This window comes from Mustelus asterias, unplaced genomic scaffold (genome assembly GCF_964213995.1).
Source record: "Mustelus asterias unplaced genomic scaffold, sMusAst1.hap1.1 HAP1_SCAFFOLD_4170, whole genome shotgun sequence".
Lineage (NCBI taxonomy): Eukaryota > Metazoa > Chordata > Chondrichthyes > Carcharhiniformes > Triakidae > Mustelus > Mustelus asterias.
In genome coordinates, this window is record NW_027594115.1 from 1 (window position 1) to 17500 (window position 17500).

The 17500-nt window shown below is 57.8% G+C and overlaps 2 protein-coding genes across 2 annotated transcripts in view; one reads left to right on the top strand and one right to left on the bottom strand.

Moving 5' to 3' along the window:
* Nucleotides 1–1595: 1595 nt before the first annotated feature.
* On the bottom strand, nucleotides 1596–13539 carry LOC144490989 (uncharacterized). Its single transcript, XM_078208666.1, has 3 exons — nucleotides 13469–13539; nucleotides 7976–9496; nucleotides 1596–1822 (listed from the first exon to the last, which is right to left on the bottom strand). The coding sequence occupies exons 1-2, from the start codon at nucleotides 13537–13539 to the stop codon at nucleotides 8329–8331; spliced, it is 1239 nt and encodes a 412-aa protein (XP_078064792.1). The 3' UTR covers nucleotides 1596–1822; nucleotides 7976–8328.
* LOC144490990 (troponin C, slow skeletal and cardiac muscles-like) overlaps nucleotides 12634–17500 on the top strand; it is a gene marked incomplete at its 3' end in the record, with an annotated part of 7336 nt that continues 2469 nt past the window's right edge. The window contains exons 1-2 of the mRNA XM_078208667.1: nucleotides 12634–13601; nucleotides 15575–15605. Coding sequence (XP_078064793.1) covers nucleotides 13578–13601; nucleotides 15575–15605 — 55 coding nt within the window. The remainder of the gene's footprint in view (nucleotides 13602–15574; nucleotides 15606–17500) is intronic.

Genomic DNA, 17500 nt, shown 5'->3' on the forward strand with positions numbered 1-17500 from the left:
CGGCACTCTGCACCCCTCTGGGGTACAGCTCTTCCAGACAGGATTGCTGCTGGTCTGAATGATCAGGGAGTTTGCCGACCGTCTCGGGTTACGAGCTATTGTGGAGTCTGCGGGAATCCCTGGAATTTGCAACTGAAGGGAGGGAGTTTTCCGGGACAGAGGGAAGGAGGATTGAAGATGCGACAATCGGAGTGACTCCGGGAGCACACAGTCCCCCAGGGACTGAGGGAACCGGCACGTAACAGAGCACACAGGGAGAGAAGCAGCAAGACCCACATTCACAACACTCCCACTGACTTCCTCCTAGTGTTCTGGAGGATCTAATTACTCACCGCTCACAGCTGACAACACCAGCAACAACAGCACACTGCATTCCTCTAGCGCCTTCACCCCACTGAATCCTCCCCCCCAAAGCTCCACACTGCAGCCCAAAGCAGACAGAGATTGATTGCAATCGGTAGTGGGAGATACGAGAGCGAGAGACAAAGAGAGAGAGACACAGAGAGAGAGAGAGAGACACACAGAGAGAGTGACAAAGAGAGAGAGAGAGAAAGAGAGAGAGAGACTGAGAGAGAGACAGAGACAGAGAGACACAGAGAGAGAGAGAGAGACAGAGAGAGAGAGACAGAGAGGGAGACAGAGAGAGACAGAGAGAGAGAAAGAGAGAGAGAGACAGAGAGGGAGAGAGAGAGAGAGAGAAAGAGAGAGAGAGACAGAGAGAGAGAGAAAGACAGAGAGAGAGAGAAAGACAGAGAGAGAAAGAGAGAGAGAAAGACACAGAGACAGAGAGTGAGACAGAGAGAGAAAGACAGAGAGAGAGGGGGGGAGATACAGACAGACAGAGAGAGACAGACAGAGAGAGAGAGAGACAAACATACAGAGAGAAAGAGACAGAGAGAGGGAGGGGGAGATACAGAGAGGGACAGAGCGATAGACAGAGAGAGAGGGAGAAAGAATTAGACAGAAAGAGAGACCAAAAGAGAGGGACAGAGAGAGAGAGAGACAGTCAGAAAACAAGATACAGAGAGAGGGAGATACAGAGAGGGACAGAGCGAGAGAGACAGTCAGAAAACAAGATACAGAGAGAGGGAGGTGGAGATACAGAGAGAGAAAGAAAAGGAGAGGGAGACAGAGAGACCGACACATACACACAAACACAGCAATAGAGACAGAGGGAGAGAGACAGAAAGAGTAGGACAGAGTGAGAGAGATGGTGAGAGTTCGACAGACAAAGAGAGAGAAAAAGACGGAGAGAGAGATTAATGACCCTCCCACAGTGCGGCACTCCCTCAGCACTGACCCTCCCACAGTGCGGTGCTCCCTCAGCACTGACCCTCCCACAGTGCGGCGCTCCCTCAGCACTGACCCTCCCACAGTGCGGCGCTCCCTCAGCACTGACCCTCCCACAGTGCGGCGCTCCCTCAGCACTGACCCTCCCACAGTGCGGCACTCCCTCAGCACTGACCCTCCCACAGTGCGGCACTCCCTCAGCACTGACCCTCCCGCAGTGCGGCGCTCCCTCAGCACTGACCCTCCCGCAGTGCGGCGCTCCCTCAGCACTGACCCTCCCACAGTGCGACGCTCCCTCAGCACTGACCCTCCCACATTGCGGCGCTCCCTCAGCACTGACCCTCCCACAGTGCGGCGCTCCCTCAGCACTGACCCTCCCGCAGTGCGGCGCTCCCTCAGCACTGCCCTTTCACTGGGACGGGTGGGGAGAGATTACTGGTCTGAGCTGTGTTGGAAAATATGAAGGTGCCTCCATCATCTCTCTGGTTCCAAGTCTCCCGGTTATCCCTGAATGAGCGAAACACGGCTGCACCTGTAGATGGAGGCAGAGCATTAGAAAGGGACAGAGAGCGAGGGAGAGAGGGAGGGCGGGGGGAATAGAATGAAGAATTAGGATCAGGAGCCATTGGCAGTGCGGGTGCTTTTAATTGGTCATTGGCTCGCTCTGGGACTGTGATCTATGGAGACAAATCCTTCATAAATCCAGAAAATACATTGGATAAGTCCGGAAAATAAATTGGAAAGGATATTGGAAAAGCAGCTTGATATCTGCCGGACCAAAGTGATGGAAGTCAGGCTTCAGTCACACGAAGCCTGAACTTAGGCCGAACCTGGCCTCACAGGTCAAGAAGGGACATATTGACCTCAGGGAGAGGAGTTCAGTGTAGATTTACCGGAATGTTCCCTTGGCACTAAAGAGTTAAATGTGAAGGAGGTGTTTAAACACAAACTAGGGATTGTATTCCCGGGAATTTAGAATTGTTGGGGGTTGGTTTGATGGATGTTTTGGAGATATTCAGATCGGGCCAAGATAGACAAACAATTTAAAGTTTATTTATGAGTGTCAACACTAGGCTGACATTAACACTGCAATGAACTTACGCTGAAAATATGCTACTCGCCACAATGCGGCGCTCCCTCAGCACTGACCCTCCGACAGTGCGGCGCTCCCTCAGCACTGACCCTCCCACAGTGCGGCGCTCCCTCAGCACTGACCCTCCCACAGTGCGGCGCTCCCTCAGCACTGACCCTCCCACAGTGCGGTGCTCCCTCAGCACTGACCCTCCCGCAGTGCGGCGCTCCCTCAGCACTGACCCTCCCGCAGTGCGGCACTCCCTCAGCACTGACCCTCCCGCAGTGCGGCACTCCCTCAGCACTGACCCTCCCACAGTGCGGCACTCCCTCAGCACTGACCCTCCCGCAGTGCGGCACTCCCTCAGCACTGACCCTCCCGCAGTGCGGCACTCCCTCAGCACTGACCCTCCCGCAGTGCGGCACTCCCTCAGCACTGACCCTCCCACAGTGCGGGGCTCCCTCAGCACTGACCCTCCCACAGTGCGGCGCTCCCTCAGCACTGACCCTCCCACAGTGCGGCGCTCCCTCAGCACTGTCCCTCTGATAGCGCGGCGCTCCCTCAGCACCGGTTCATTGGGACTTGTAATATTGTTTCCGCTTCACCCCCGTGTTGTTTTTTTAAAGGAAGGGGTGAATGTGGTGGACCTCAGTTGTCCCTTTGTCCTATATGGACCACCGTTGTGTGTGCTTGTCATACCTGGACACATCCCCTTCCAGTTTGGGTCCTCCCCTCGGCACCTAGTATAAAGGTGGCTGTCTCCTCCCCCTTGTTCAGTCCAGGTTGGTTATATGTTGGGATCTGCTCCTGATTCTGTTGTGAATAAAAGCCTACACTTATATTGGCACACCGGTAGTCTTTCGCCTTATTGATAGCGCATCAGTCACCTAAGCAGGGAATTAAATCTGGGTCCCTGGTGCTGTGAGGCAGCAGTGCTAACCACTGTGCCACCAGGCCACCCAGGGAGAGATGTTTAGTATAGATTTACCGGAATGTTCCCTGAACTCCAAGGGCTTAAATGTGGAGGAGGAGATTAAACCCAAACTGGGGTTTGTATTCCTGGGAATTTAGAATTTTCGGGGATTGGTCTGATGGATTTTCAAGATATTCAGATAGGGCCGAGAGAGAGAAAATTTGAAGTTTATTTATCAGTGTCACAAGTAGGCTTATATTAACACTGCAGTGAAGTTACTGTGAAAATCCCCCAGTCACCACACTCCGGTACCTGTTCGGGTACACCGAGGGAGAATTTAGCATGGCCAATGCACTTAACCAGTACGTCTTTCAGACTGTGGGAGGAAACTGGAGCTCCCAGAGGAAACCCACACAGACACGGGGAGAATGTGCAGACTCCGCACAGACAGTGACCCAAACGGGAATCAAACCGAGGTCCCTGGCGCTTTGAGGCCGCAGTGTTAACCGCAGTGCAGCCTATTTCTTGCTGGTTAGAGTGCTGAGGGAGCGCCGCACTGTGGGAGGGTCAGTGCTGAGGGAGCGCCGCACTGTGGGAGGGTCAGTGCTGAGGGAGCGCCGCACTGTGGGAGGGTCAGTGCTGAGGGAGCGCCGCACTGTGGGAGGGTCAGTGCTGAGGGAGCGCCGCACTGTGGGAGGGTCAGTGCTGAGGGAGCGCCGCACTGTGGGAGGGTCAGTGCTGAGGGAGCGCCGCACTGTGGGAGGGTCAGTGCTGAGGGAGCGCCGCACTGTGGGAGGGTGAGTGCTGAGGGAGCGCCGCACTGTGGGAGGGTCAGTGCTGAGGGAGCGCCGCACTGTGGGAGGGTCAGTGCTGAGGGAGCGCCGCACTGTGGGTGGGTCAGTGCTGAGGGAGCGCCGCACTGTGGGAGGGTCAGTGCTGAGGGAGCACCGCACTGTGGGAGGGTGAGTGCTGAGGGAGCGCCGCACTGTGGGAGGGTCAGTGCTGAGGGAGCGCCGCACTGTGGGAGGGTGAGTGCTGAGGGAGCGCCGCACTGTGGGAGGGTCAGTGCTGAGGGAGCGCTGCACTGTGGGTGGGTCAGTGCTGAGGGAGCGCTGCACTGTGGGTGGGTCAGTGCTGAGGGAGTGCCGCACTGTGGGAGGGTCACTGCTGAGGGAGCGCCGCACTGTGGGAGGGTCAGTGCTGAGGGAGCGCCGCATTGTGGGAGGGTCAGTGCTTAGGGAGCGCCGCACTGTGGGAGGGTCAGTGCTGAGGGAGCGCCGCACTGTGGGAGGGTCAGTGCTGAGGGAGCGGTGCACTGTTGGAAGATCAGTGCTGTGGGAGGGTCCGCACTGTGGGAGGGTCAGTGTTGAGGGAGCGCCGCACTGTTGGAAGATCAGTGCTGAGGGAGTGCCTCACTGTGGGAGGGTCAGTGCTGAGGGAGCGCCGCACTGTGGGAGGGTCAGTGCTGAGGGAGCGCCGCACTGTGGGAGGGTCAGTGCTGAGGGAGCGCCGCACTGTGGGAGGGTGAGTGCTGAGGGAGCGCCGCACTGTGGGAGGGTCAGTGTTGAGGGAGCGCCGCACTGTTGGAAGATCAGTGCTGAGGGAGTGCCTCACTGTGGGAGGGTCAGTGCTGAGGGAGCGCCGCACTGTGGGAGGGTCAGTGCTGAGGGAGCGCCGCACTGTGGGAGGGTCAGTGCTGAGGGAGCGCCGCACTGTGGGAGGGTGAGTGCTGAGGGAGCGCCGCACTGTGGGAGGGTCAGTGCTGAGGGAGCGCCGCACTGTGGGAGGGTCAGTGCTGAGGGAGTGCCACACTTTGGGAGGATGAGTGCTGAGGGAGTGCCGCACTGTGGGAGTGTCAGTGCTGAGGGAGTGCCGCACTGTGGGAGTGTTGGTGCTGAGGGAGTGCCGCTGTGTGGGAGGGTCAGTGCTGAGGGAGCGCAGCACTGTTGGAAGATCAGTGTTGAGGGAGTGCCGCACTGTGGGAGGGTCAGTGCTGAGTGAGCGCTGCAGTGTGGGAGGGTCAGTGCTGAGGGAGCGCTGCAGTGTTGGGAGGGTCAGTGCTGAGGGAGCGCCGCACTGTGGGGGCTCAGTGCTGAGGGAGCGCCGCACTGTGGGAGGGTCAGTGCTGAGGGAGCGCCGCACTGTGGGAGGGTCAGTGCTGAGGGAGCGCCGCACTGTGGGAGGGTCAGTGCTGAGGGAGCGCCGCACTGTCGGAGAGTCAGTGCTGGGGGAGCGCCGCACTGTGGGAGGGTCAGTGATGAGGGAGCGCCGCACTGTGGGAGGGTCAGTGCTGAGGGAGCGCCGCACTGTGGGAGGGTCAGTGCTGAGGGAGCGCCGCACTGTGGGAGGGTCAGTGCTGAGGGAGCGCCGCACTGTGGGAGGGTCAGTGCTGAGGGAGCGCCGCACTGTGGAGGATCAGTGCTGAGGGAGCGCCGCACTGTCGGAGGGTCAGTGCTGAGGGAGCGCCGCACTGTCGGAGGGTCAGTGCTGAGAGAGCGCCGCTCTGTGGGAGGGTCAGTGCTGAGGGAGCGCTGCTCTGCGGGAGGGTCAGTGCTGAGGGAGCGCCGCACTGTGGGAGGGTCAGTGCTGAGGGAGCGCCGCTCTGTGGGAGGGTCAGTGCTGAGGGAGCGGCGCCCTGTGGGAGGGTCAGTGCTGAGGGAGCGGCGCACTGTGGGAGGGTCAGTGCTGAGGGAGCGCCGCACTGTGGGAGGGTCAGTGCTGAGGGAGCGCCGCACTGTGGGAGGGTCAGTGCTGAGGGAGCGGCGCACTGTGGGAGGGTCAGTGCTGAGGGAGCGGCGCACTGTGGGAGGGTCGGTGCTGAGGGAGCGCCGCACTGTGGGAGGGTCAGTGCTGAGGGAGCGCCGCACTGTGGGAGGGTCAGTGCTGAGGGAGCGCCGCACTGTGGGAGGGTCAGTGCTGAGGGAGCGCCGCACTGTGGGAGGGTCAGTGCTGAGGGAGCGCCGCACTGTGTGAGGGTCAGTGCTGAGGGAGCGCCGCACTGTGGGAGGGTCAGTGCTGAGGGAGCGGCGCACTGTGGGAGGGTCGGTGCTGAGGGAGCGCCGCACTGTGGGAGGGTCAGTGCTGAGGGAGCGCCGCACTGTGGGAGGGTCGGTGCTGAGGGAGCGCCGCACTGTGGGAGGGTCAGTGCTGAGGGAGCGCCGCACTGTCGGAGGGTCAGTGCTGAGGGAGCGCCGCACTGTGGGAGGGTCAGTGCTGAGGGAGCGGCGCACTGTGGGAGGGTCAGTGCTGAGGGAGCGGCGCACTGTGGGAGGGTCGGTGCTGAGGGAGCGCCGCACTGTGGGAGGGTCAGTGCTGAGGGAGCGCCGCACTGTGGGAGGGTCAGTGCTGAGGGAGCGCCGCACTGTGGGAGGGTCAGTGCTGAGGGAGCGCCGCACTGTGGGAGGGTCAGTGCTGAGGGAGCGCCGCACTGTGTGAGGGTCAGTGCTGAGGGAGCGCCGCACTGTGGGAGGGTCAGTGCTGAGGGAGCGGCGCACTGTGGGAGGGTCGGTGCTGAGGGAGCGCCGCACTGTGGGAGGGTCAGTGCTGAGGGAGCGCCACACTGTGGGAGGGTCGGTGCTGAGGGAGCGCCGCACTGTGGGAGGGTCAGTGCTGAGGGAGCGCCGCACTGTTGGAGGGTCAGTGCTGAGGGAGCGGCGCACTGTGGGAGGGTCGGTGCTGAGGGAGCGCCGCACTGTGGGAGGGTCAGTGCTGAGGGAGCGCCACACTGTGGGAGGGTCGGTGCTGAGGGAGCGCCGCACTGTGGGAGGGTCAGTGCTGAGGGAGCGCCGCACTGTGGGAGGGTCGGTGCTGAGGGAGCGCCGCACTGTGGGAGGGTCAGTGCTGAGGGAGCGCCGCACTGTGGGAGGGTCGGTGCTGAGGGAGCGCCGCACTGTGGGAGGGTCAGTGCTGAGGGAGCGCCGCACTGTGGGAGGGTCGGTGCTGAGGGAGCGCCGCACTGTGGGAGGGTCAGTGCTGAGGGAGCGCCGCACTGTGGGAGGGTCGGTGCTGAGGGAGCGCCGCACTGTGGGAGGGTCAGTGCTGAAGGAGCGCCGCACTGTGGGAGGGTCGGTGCTGAGGGAGCGCCGCACTGTGGGAGGGTCGGGGCTGAGGGAGCACCGCACTGTGGGAGGGTCAGTGCTGAGGGAGCGCCGCACTGTGGGAGGGTCGGTGCTGAGGGAGTGCCTCACTGTGGGAGGGTCGGTGCTGAGGGAGCGCCGCACTGTGGGAGGGTCAGTGCTGAGGGAGCGCTGCACTGTCGGAGGGTCAGTGCTGAGGGAGCGCCGCACTGTGGGAGGGTCAGTGCTGAGGGAGCGCCGCACTGTGGGAGGGTCAGTGCTGAGGGAGCGCCGCACTGTGGGAGGGTCAGTGCTGAGGGAGCGCCGCACTGTGGGAGGGTCGGTGCTGAGGGAGCGCCGCACTGTGGGAGGGTCAGTGCTGAGGGAGCGCCGCACTGTGGGAGGGTCAGTGCTGAGGGAGTGCTGCACTGTGGGAGGGTCAGTGCTGAGGGAGCGCCGCACTGTCCCTTTCTCTCTCTCTCTCCATTAAACTGTCGATTGGTCAATGGTGAGATTTTGGGGAAGGGGTGAGCTGTGAGGATGTGAGAGTTTCGCGAGGGGGAAGCGATGGAATTCTGTGGGTGTCACATGGGCTCTCGTGGGGGTCTCCCAGACAAACACACCCCCGCCTCCCCCACTCCTCACTCTCTGGATGGTCAGGCCCTGGCAGAATATTCTGGATCTCTCTCCGTCCGCAGATCCAATATCTGACCGTCCTTGGCACAGTGACAGCACTCAGAACAACCGCAGCCTCCAGGCACTATTCATACACTGGGCAAGGTCACCAGAATTCTCCCTGAAACCGATATCAGCCAACAATCCTCACGCCGTGTTTGACACCAGCATCTGCAGACTATAACTGGAAAAGAGAGAGAGGGTGAGAGAGAGAGAGTGTGAGAGAGCAACAGGGAGGGAGAGAGAGAGAGAGAGACAGAGAGAGACAGAGGGAGAGAGAGAGGCAGAGAGAGAGAGACAGAGAGAGAGAGAGAGAGACAGAGTCAGAGAGAGACAGAGGGAGAGAGAGAGAGACAGAGAGACAGAGTCAGAGGGAGAGAGAGAGGCAGAGAGAGACAGAGGGAGAGAGAGAGAGAGGCAGAGAGAGAGAGGCAGAGAGAGGGAGGCAGAGGGAGAGAGGCAGAGGGAGAGAGGCAGAGGGAGAGAGGCAGAGGGCGAGAGAGAGAGAGACAGTGAGACAGAGAGAGAGAGAGAGAGAGAGGTGGGGAGAGAGAGGGAGGGTCCGAGAGATACAGAGAGGGAGAGAGAGAGAGACAGACTGAGCGAGAGAGAGAGAGAGACAGAGACAGAAAGAGCGAGGGACAGAAATACAGCGAGAGAGAGAGAGACAGAGAGAGTGAGCGAGAGAGAGAGAGAGAGACAGAAAGAGAGAGAGAGAGTGACAGAAATACAGAGAGAGAGAGACAGAGAGAATGAGCGAGAGAGAGAGAGAGACAGAGAGAGTGAGCGAGGGAGAGAGAGACAGAGAAAACGAGATAGAGAGAGAGACAATGAGAGAGAGAGACAGAGACAAAGAGAGAGAGAGACAGGGAGAGAGAGAGTGAGCGAGAGAAAGAAACAGACAGAGAGAGACAGACAAAGAGAGAGACAGAGAGAGACAGAGAGAGAGACAGAGAGAGAGAGAGACAGAGAGAGAGAGACAGAGAGAGAGAGACAGAGAGAGACAGAGACAGAGAGAGAGAGACAGAGAGAGAGAGAGACAGAGAGAGAGAGACAGAGAGAGAGACAGTGAGAGAGTGGCAGAGAGAGAGAGACAGAGAGAGAGAGACAGAGAGAGAGAGACAGAGAGAGAGAGAGACAGAGAGAGAGAGACAGAGAGAGAGAGACAGAGAGAGAGAGACAGAGAGAGACAGAGACAGAGAGAGAGAGACAGAGAGAGAGAGAGACAGAGAGAGAGAGACAGAGAGAGAGAGAGACAGAGAGAGAGAGAGAGACAGAGAGAGACAGAGACAGAGAGAGAGAGACAGAGAGAGACAGAGACAGAGAGAGAGAGACAGAGAGAGAGAGAGACAGAGAGAGAGAGACAGAGAGAGAGACAGTGAGAGAGAGAGACAGAGAGAGAGAGACAGAGAGAGACAGAAAGAGAGAGAGAGAGACAGAGAGAGAGAGACAGTGAGAGAGTGGCAGAAGGTGGCACAGTGGTTAGCAGTGCTGCCTCACAGCGCCAGGGATCTGGGTGTGATTCCGGCCTTGGGTGACTGTGTGGAGTCTGCAAGTTCTCCCTGTGTCTGCGTGGGTTTCCTCCCACACTGCAAAGAAATGCAGGTTAGGGTTAGGATTGACCATGCTGAACTGCCCCTTGGTGCCCAAGGACCAAAAACAAAGAACCGTACAGCACAGGAACAGGCCCTTCGGCCCACCAAGTCTGTACTGACACAGATGCCCCTCTAATATTTTCTTGCCTCTATATGGTCCATATCCCTCTATTTCCTGCCTATTCATGTATCGATCCAGATGCCTCTTGAACGTTGTTATAGAATCTGCTTCCACCACCTCCTCCAGCTGCACATTCCAGGCATTCACCAGCCTCTGTGTGAAAAACCCCTTACATCTCTTTTAAACTTTCCCCCTCACTCTCAATCTTTGCCCCCGAGTAATTGACCCTTCGACCCTGGGAAAAAGACTCTGACTATCCACTCTACTCAAGCCTGTCATAATCTTGTAAACCTCTATCAGGTTCCCCCCTCATCCTCCGACGCTCCAATGAAAACAATCCAAGTTTGTTCAACCTTTCTTCATAGTCCATATCCTCCAAATCAGGCAACATCCTGGTAAATCTCTTCGGGACCTTTTCCAATGCATCAACATCCTTCCGGTAGTGTGGCGATCAGAATTGTACGCCATACTCCAAATGTGGCCTAACCAAAGTCTTATACAACTGCAACATGATTTTCCAATTCCTATTTCATGGTAACTTCATTGCAGTGTTAATGTAAGCCTAACTTGTGACTAAGAAATAAACTTTTATACTCAAGGCCCCGACCAATGAAGGCCAGCATGCCATACGCATGTGTAGGTTAGGTGGATTGGCCATGCTAAATTGTCCCTTAGGGTCCAAAGATGTGTAGGTTAGGGGAATTAGCCATGCCAAATTGTTCCTTAGTATCCAAAGATGTGTCGGTTAGGTGGATTGGCCATGCTAAATTGGCCCTTAGTGTCCAAAGATGTGCAGGTTAGGTGGGTAGGGGAGAGAGAGAGAGAGACACGCAGACACAGAGGGAGAGAGTGACACAGAGGGAGGGAGAGACACAGAGGGAGAAAGAGACAGAGGGACAGAGAGAGAGAGAGCGACAGAGAGAGAGAGAGAGACAGAGAGACAACAGAGTCACAGAGAGAGACAGAAAGAGAGAGAGAAAGACACAAAGAGAGAGAGAGACACACACAGAGACAGAGAGAGAGACAGAAAAAGAGAGGTAGAGACACACACACAAAGAGACAGCGAGAGAGAGACAGAAAGGGAGGCAGACAGAGTGAGAGAGCCCCTTTCAGCCCCTCAGGACATGCCAGACAGAGTGTGTGTGGGTCACTGGAGTGTGTTGAACATTGTAGTGTGGGCACAGTGGGGTCAGTGTGTGTGTACAGTGTGTGTGAGTGAATCGAGCTGCAGTGTGAGTGAGCGTGTTCCAGATCCCAGCTGTTGCTGCCCGCTGCGACTGGCTATGGGGGGAGCGGGGGGGGGAGGATTCAGATTCAAGGTCATTGCTAAACCCTCCATCGAGCACAATGTGCTGGCTCCCTGCCTCACCGCGCTCACATTACAGAGAGCTACCGCACACTCTACAGCCCCGACACAGGCCATTCGGCCCCCTCTGCTCTGCGCCAGAATACCTGCCCCTCACACCAGCCTCCTCCCACCCCCATTCCCCATCTCCTCCTATTCCTTTCCCCCCACCCCCGTGTGTTTATCCAGCTCCCTCCCCCACTTCTCCCCTGAAACACATCGACACGATTCACCTCAACCACTCCCCGTGGGAGCGACTTCCACACTCTCCCCACTCTCTGGGTGAAGAGCTTTCCCCTCAGTTCCCCCCATTGGATTTATTAGTGAGCGTCTCAGATCGCTGGGTGCCCTGGTTCTGCTCCGACAGACACTCACACACAAGTGGAAACATCTTCTCTGCGTTTACCCCATCGACACCCTCCCCCATTTCAATTGCTCAGTTAGGTCACCTCATCCTTTCCCCAAATATGTGTTCCTCACGAAACCGAGGCCTAGATTTCAGGATGATTTGTGCGTCAGCTCCGAAACTATGTTCTCTGTCTCACTCTCCATCTCTCTCTTACTCTTTCTGTCTCTCTCTGCCTCTCTCTCTCTCTCTGTCTCTCTCTCTGACTCTCTCTCTCTCTCTCTGTCTCTCTCCCTCTCTCTCTGTCTCTCTCCCTCTCTCTCTCTGTCTCTCTCTCTCTGTCTCATGCACTTGCTCTCTCTCTCTGTCTCTCTCTCTCTCTGTCTCTCTCTCTCTGTGTCTCTCTCCCTCTCTCCCTCTCTCTCTCTCTGTCTCACGCACTCTCTCTCTCTGTCCAATGCACTCTCTCTCTGTCTCTCTCTCTATCTCTCTCTCTCTGTCTCTCTGTCTCTCTCTCTCTGTCTCTCTCTGTCTCGCGCTCCCTCTTTCTCTGTCTCGTGCTCTCTCTCTGTCTCACGTTCTCTCTCTCTGTCTCACGCTCTCTCTCTCTGTCTCTCTCTCTGTCTCTCTCTCTCTCTCTGTCTCATGCATTCTCTCTCTCTCTCTGTCTCTCTCTCTCTCTCTGTCTCTCTCTCTCTCTGTCTTTCTCTGTCTCGCGCTCCCTCTTTCTCTGTCTCATGTTCTCTCTCTCTGTCTCATGCATTCTCTCTCTCAGTCTGTCTCTCTCTCTGTCTCTCTCTCTCTCTCTGTCTCTCTCTGTCTCGCGCTCCCTCTTTCTCTGTCTCGTGCTCTCTCTCTCTCTCTGTCTCATGCATTCTCTCTCTCAGTCTGTCTCTCTCTCTGTCTCTCTCTCTCTCTCTGTCTCTCTCTGTCTCGCGCTCCCTCTTTCTCTGTCTCGTGCTCTCTCTCTCTCTCTGTCTCACGTTCTCTCTCTCTGTCTCACGCTCTCTCTCTCTGTCTCGCACGCTCTCTCTCTCTGTCTCGCACGTTCTCTCTCTCTGTCTCACGCTCTCTCTCTCTGTCTCGCACGCTCTCTCTCTCTGTCTCACGCTCTCTCTCTCTGTCTCACGCTCTCTCTCTCTGTCTCACGCTCTCTCTCTCTGTCTCTCTCTGTCTCTCTCTCTTGTCCCTCATACAAACCCCCCCCCCACCCCATCAGAGCACACAACCCCCACCCCATTATTCATGCGTCCCAAAAGAGTCTCAAAGATTTATTCCAACACCTTCCCCCAACCACCTCGCCCACCAATAACGAATGAAGACACTTTGCCCCGACGAGGCCGAGAATGAAGCCTGGACTCTGGGTATTCACTCCCTCCACCACCGACGCACAGTGGCAGCAGTGTGTCCTGTCTACAAACTGCACTGCAGCCACTCGCCAGCGCCACCCAAATCCGCCACCTCTACCCCCTAGAAGGACATGGGCAGCAGACGCCATGGGGGAACACCCACCGCCTGCAAGTTCCCCCTCTGAGCCCCCCCGACACACACACCATCCCGACTTGGAAATATATCGGCCGTTCCTTCACTGTGACTGGGTCAAAATCCTGGAACTCCCTCCCTAACAGCGCTGTGGGTGTACCTACACCACACGGGACTGCAGCGGGTTCAAGATGGCGGCTCACCCACCACCTTCTCAAAGGGGCAATTGGGAAGGGGGTAAATGCTGGGCATGGCCTGTGATGGAGACCCCCCCCCCCCCCTCAATGAAGGAAGGACACAGGTGTGGCAGGCAAAGGTCGTTCACGACCTTCCTGAGCCTCGGAATTAGGCCGGGGTGTGGGTGAGGCCTACTGGAACAGGCCCAGGTGTCGATGTAATGTTCAGCTGCCAATCCTGTGGTCCACTGTCCTTGAAAAAGATCCCACCCCCCCCCGCCAACCCCCATTCCCTTTTCAATCCTTCCCTTGTCTGGGCCCCGGTGCTATAAATAACAGATTCCTCACTTGAGTGTCTAATCGAGAGATTTCACAGAGAGACAGAGACAGAGGCTGACGTCAAAGATCTGTCATGCGGTTTTGGAACAAAAGGACGCAGGGCACTGCCACCGTCTCCCTCTTTCTCCATCGGCACAGGGCCCCGAACAATTCGACCGACTCTGCAACATGGATGACATTTACAAAGCCGCGGTGAGTGACTATTCCGTGCCCCCGACTCCCATAGCAATCCTCCCACACTCCGTCCAAATAGGCCCAGTCGCTATAGCGACATTGTCCGATTCCCGGAATCGATTTCCTGCTCCCAGCCGACCCCACACTCAAGGATATTCCACCCCCCAAGGAACGTGCCAAGGTCGCTCTGTATTCAGGGAGGGGATCCAGGGCAGGAATTTGCTGTCGGCACAGTCCGATCCCACAAACGCCAAGGTGATCTTGACCCGTTTTCTCTTCATAATTTTAATTGGAGCGTACCTGGCCCAGGACGTCGGGGAGGAAAGCAAGAGCGCAGGCCCTCCAACAGCACGGCGCTCCCTCAGCACTGACCCTCCCACAGTGCGGCGCACCCTCAGCACTGACCCTCCGACAATGCGGCGCTCCCTCAGCACTGACCCTCCCACAGTGCGGCGCACCCTCAGCACTGACCCTCCGACAATGCGGCACTCCCTCAGCAGTGACCCTCCCACAGTGCGGCGCTCCCTCAGCACTGATCCTCCCACAGTGCGGAACTCCCTCAGCACTGACCCTCCCACAGTGCGGCGCACCCTCAGCATTGACCATCCGACAATGCGGCACTCCCTCAGCAGTGACCCTCACACAGTGCAGCGCTCCCTCAGCAGTGACCCTCCCACAGTGCGGCGCTTCCTCAGCACTGACCCTCCCACAGTGCGGCGCTCCCTCAGCACTGACCCTCCCACAGTGCGGCGCTCCCTCAGCACTGACCCTCCCACAGTGCGGCTCTCCCTCAGCACTGACCCTCCCACAGTGCAGTGCTCCCTCAGCACTGATCCTCCCACAGTGCGGCGCTCCCTCAGCACTGATCCTCCCACAGTGCGGCGCTCCCTCAGCACTGACCCTCCCACAGTGCGGCGCTCCCTCAGCACTGACCCTCCCACAGTGCGGCTCTCCCTCAGCACTGACCCTCCCACAGTGCGGTGCTCCCTCAGCACTGACCCTCCCACAGTGCGGCGCTCCCTCAGCACTGACCCTCCCACAGTGCGGCGCTCCCTCAGCACTGACCCTCCCACAGTGCGGAACTCCCTCAGCACTGACCCTCCCACAGTGCGGCGCTCCCTCAGCACTGAACCTCCCACAGTGCGGCGCTCCCTCAGCACTGACCCTCCCACAGTGCGGCGCTCCCTCAGCACTGAACCTCCCACAGTGCGGCGCTCCCTCAGCACTGACCCTCCCACAGTGCGGCGCTCCCTCAGCACTGACCCTCCCATAGTGCGGAACTCCCTCAGCACTGACCCTCCCACAGTGCGGCGCTCCCTCAGCACTGACCCTCCCACAGTGCGGCGCTCCCTCAGCACTGACTCTCCCACAGTGCGACGCTCCCTCAGCACTGACCCTCCCACAGTGTGGCGCTCCCTCAGCACTGACCCTCCCACAGTGCGGCGCTCCCTCAGCACTGACCCACCCACAGTGCGGAACTCCCTCAGCACTGACCCTCCCACAGTGCGGCGCTCCCTCAGCACTGACCCTCCCACAGTGCGGCGCTCCCTCAGCACTGACCCTCCCACAGTGCGGCGCTCCCTCAGCACTGACCCTCCCACAGTGCGGTGCTCCCTCAGCACTGACCCTCCCACAGGGCGGCGCTCCCTCAGCACTGACCCTCCCACAGTGCGGTGCTCCCTCAGCACTGACCCTCCCATAGTGCGGAACTCCCTCAGCACTGACCCTCCCATAGTGCGGCGCTCCCTCAGCACTGACCCTCTCACAGTGCGACGTTCCCTCTGCACTGACCCTCCCACAGTGCAGCTCTCCCTCAGCACTGACCCTCCCACAGTGCGGCGCTCCCTTAGCACTGACCCTCCTGCAGTGCGGCGCTCCCTCAGCACTGACCCTCCCACAGTGCGGCGCTCCCTCAGCACTGACCCTCCCCCAGTGCGGCGCTCCCTCAGCACTGATCTATGTTTTAACCGTGTCTCTCTCTGCCCACCCAGGTAGAACAGCTGACGGAGGAGCAGAAGAGTGGTCAGTATATCTGCAGTCCATTGCACGAGGCTTGAGTTTGTCAGAGGTTGGGGGCGTGGGTTAGGGTAGCTGAGGGTCTGCATGATTAGGACGGGCAGGGTTGGCACTGGCATTGTGCATCGTACGCTGCTGCGATCGTGGGCAACAGAAGACGACCTTTCAGCCCATTCCAATGTGACTCTGCTAGCCCCACACTTGTCACTACCAACTCCCCTCTCATCCTGCTTACCTATCCCCATTCAAACTCTAATGCTTGGTTCAGTCTTCAAGGCTTCTGTGTAGCCGTCACCCAGAGTCACTGGGAAGAACCCACACTTCAGGAATGGATATGTTGACATTGGGAAGAGTATAGAATGTTCCAGGCCTCACACCTCAGGATGGGACATATTGACATGACTCATTGGATGGGGGAACAGGCTCAAGAGGAGCTGAATGGCCTCCTACGCAAAGAATAGTCACCACTATGTCAGATAATATGGTGCTGTACCTGTCCTGGGAGTGTTTGATGGGGACAGTGTAGAGGGAGCTTTACTCTGTATCTAACCCCGTGATGTACCTGTCCTGAGAGTGTTTGATGGGGACAGTGTAGAGGGAGCTTTACTCTGTATCTAACCCCGTGCTGTACCTGTCCTGGAAGTGTTTGATGGGGACAGTGTAGAGGGAGCTTTACTCTGTATCTAACCCCGTGATGTACCTGTCCTGAGAGTGTTTGATGGGGGACAGTGTAGAGGGAGCTTTACTCTGTATCTAACCCTGTGCTGTACCTGTCCTGGGAGTGTTTGATGGGGACAGTGTAGAGGGAGCTTTACTCTGTATCTAACCCCGTGCCGTACCTGTCCTGGGAGTGTTTGATGGGGGACAGTGTAGAGAGAGCTTTACTCTGTATCTAACCCCATGCTGTACCTGTCCTGGGAGTGTTTGATGGGGACAGTGTAGAGGGAGCTTTACTCTGTATCTAACCCCGTGCTGTACCTGTCCTGGGAGTGTTTGATGGGGACAGTGTAGAGGGAGCTTTACTCTGTATCTAACCCCGTGCCGTACCTGTCCTGGGAGTGTTTGATGGGGGACAGTGTAGAGAGAGCTTTACGCTGTATCTAACCCCATGCTGTACCTGTCCTGGGAGTGTTTGATGGGGACAGTGTAGAGGGAGCTTTACTCTGTATCTAACCCCGTGCCGTACCTGTCCTGGGAGTGTTTGATGGGGACAGTGTAGAGGGAGCTTTACTCTGTATCTAACCCCGTGATGTACCTGTCCTGGGAGTGTTTGATGGGGACAATGTAGAGGGAGCTTTACTCTGTATCTAACCCCGTGCTGTACCTGTCCTGGGAGTGTTTGATGGGGACAGTGTAGAGGGAGCTTTACTCTGTATCTAACCCCGTGCTGTACCTGTCCTGGGAGTGTTTGATGGGGACAGTGTAGAGGGAGCTTTACTCTGTATCTAACCCCGTGCCGTACCTGTCCTGGGAGTGTTTGATGGGGGACAGTGTAGAGAGAGCTTTACGCTGTATCTAACCCCATGCTGTACCTGTCCTGGGAGTGTTTGATGGGGACAGTGTAGAGGGAGCTTTACTCTGTATCTAACCCCGTGCCGTACCTGTCCTGGGAGTGTTTGATGGGGACAGTGTAGAGGGAGCTTTACTCTGTATCTAACCCCGTGATGTACCTGTCCTGGGAGTGTTTGATGGGGACAATGTAGAGGGAGCTTTACTCTGTATCTAACCCCGTGCTGTACCTGTCCTGGGAGTGTTTGATGGGGACAGTGTAGAGGGAGCTTTACTCTGTATCTAACCCCGTGCTGTACCTGTCCTGGGAGTGTTTGATGGGGACAGTGTAGAGGGAGCTTTACTCTGTATCTAACCCCGTGCTGTACCTGTCCTGGGAGTGTTTGATGGGG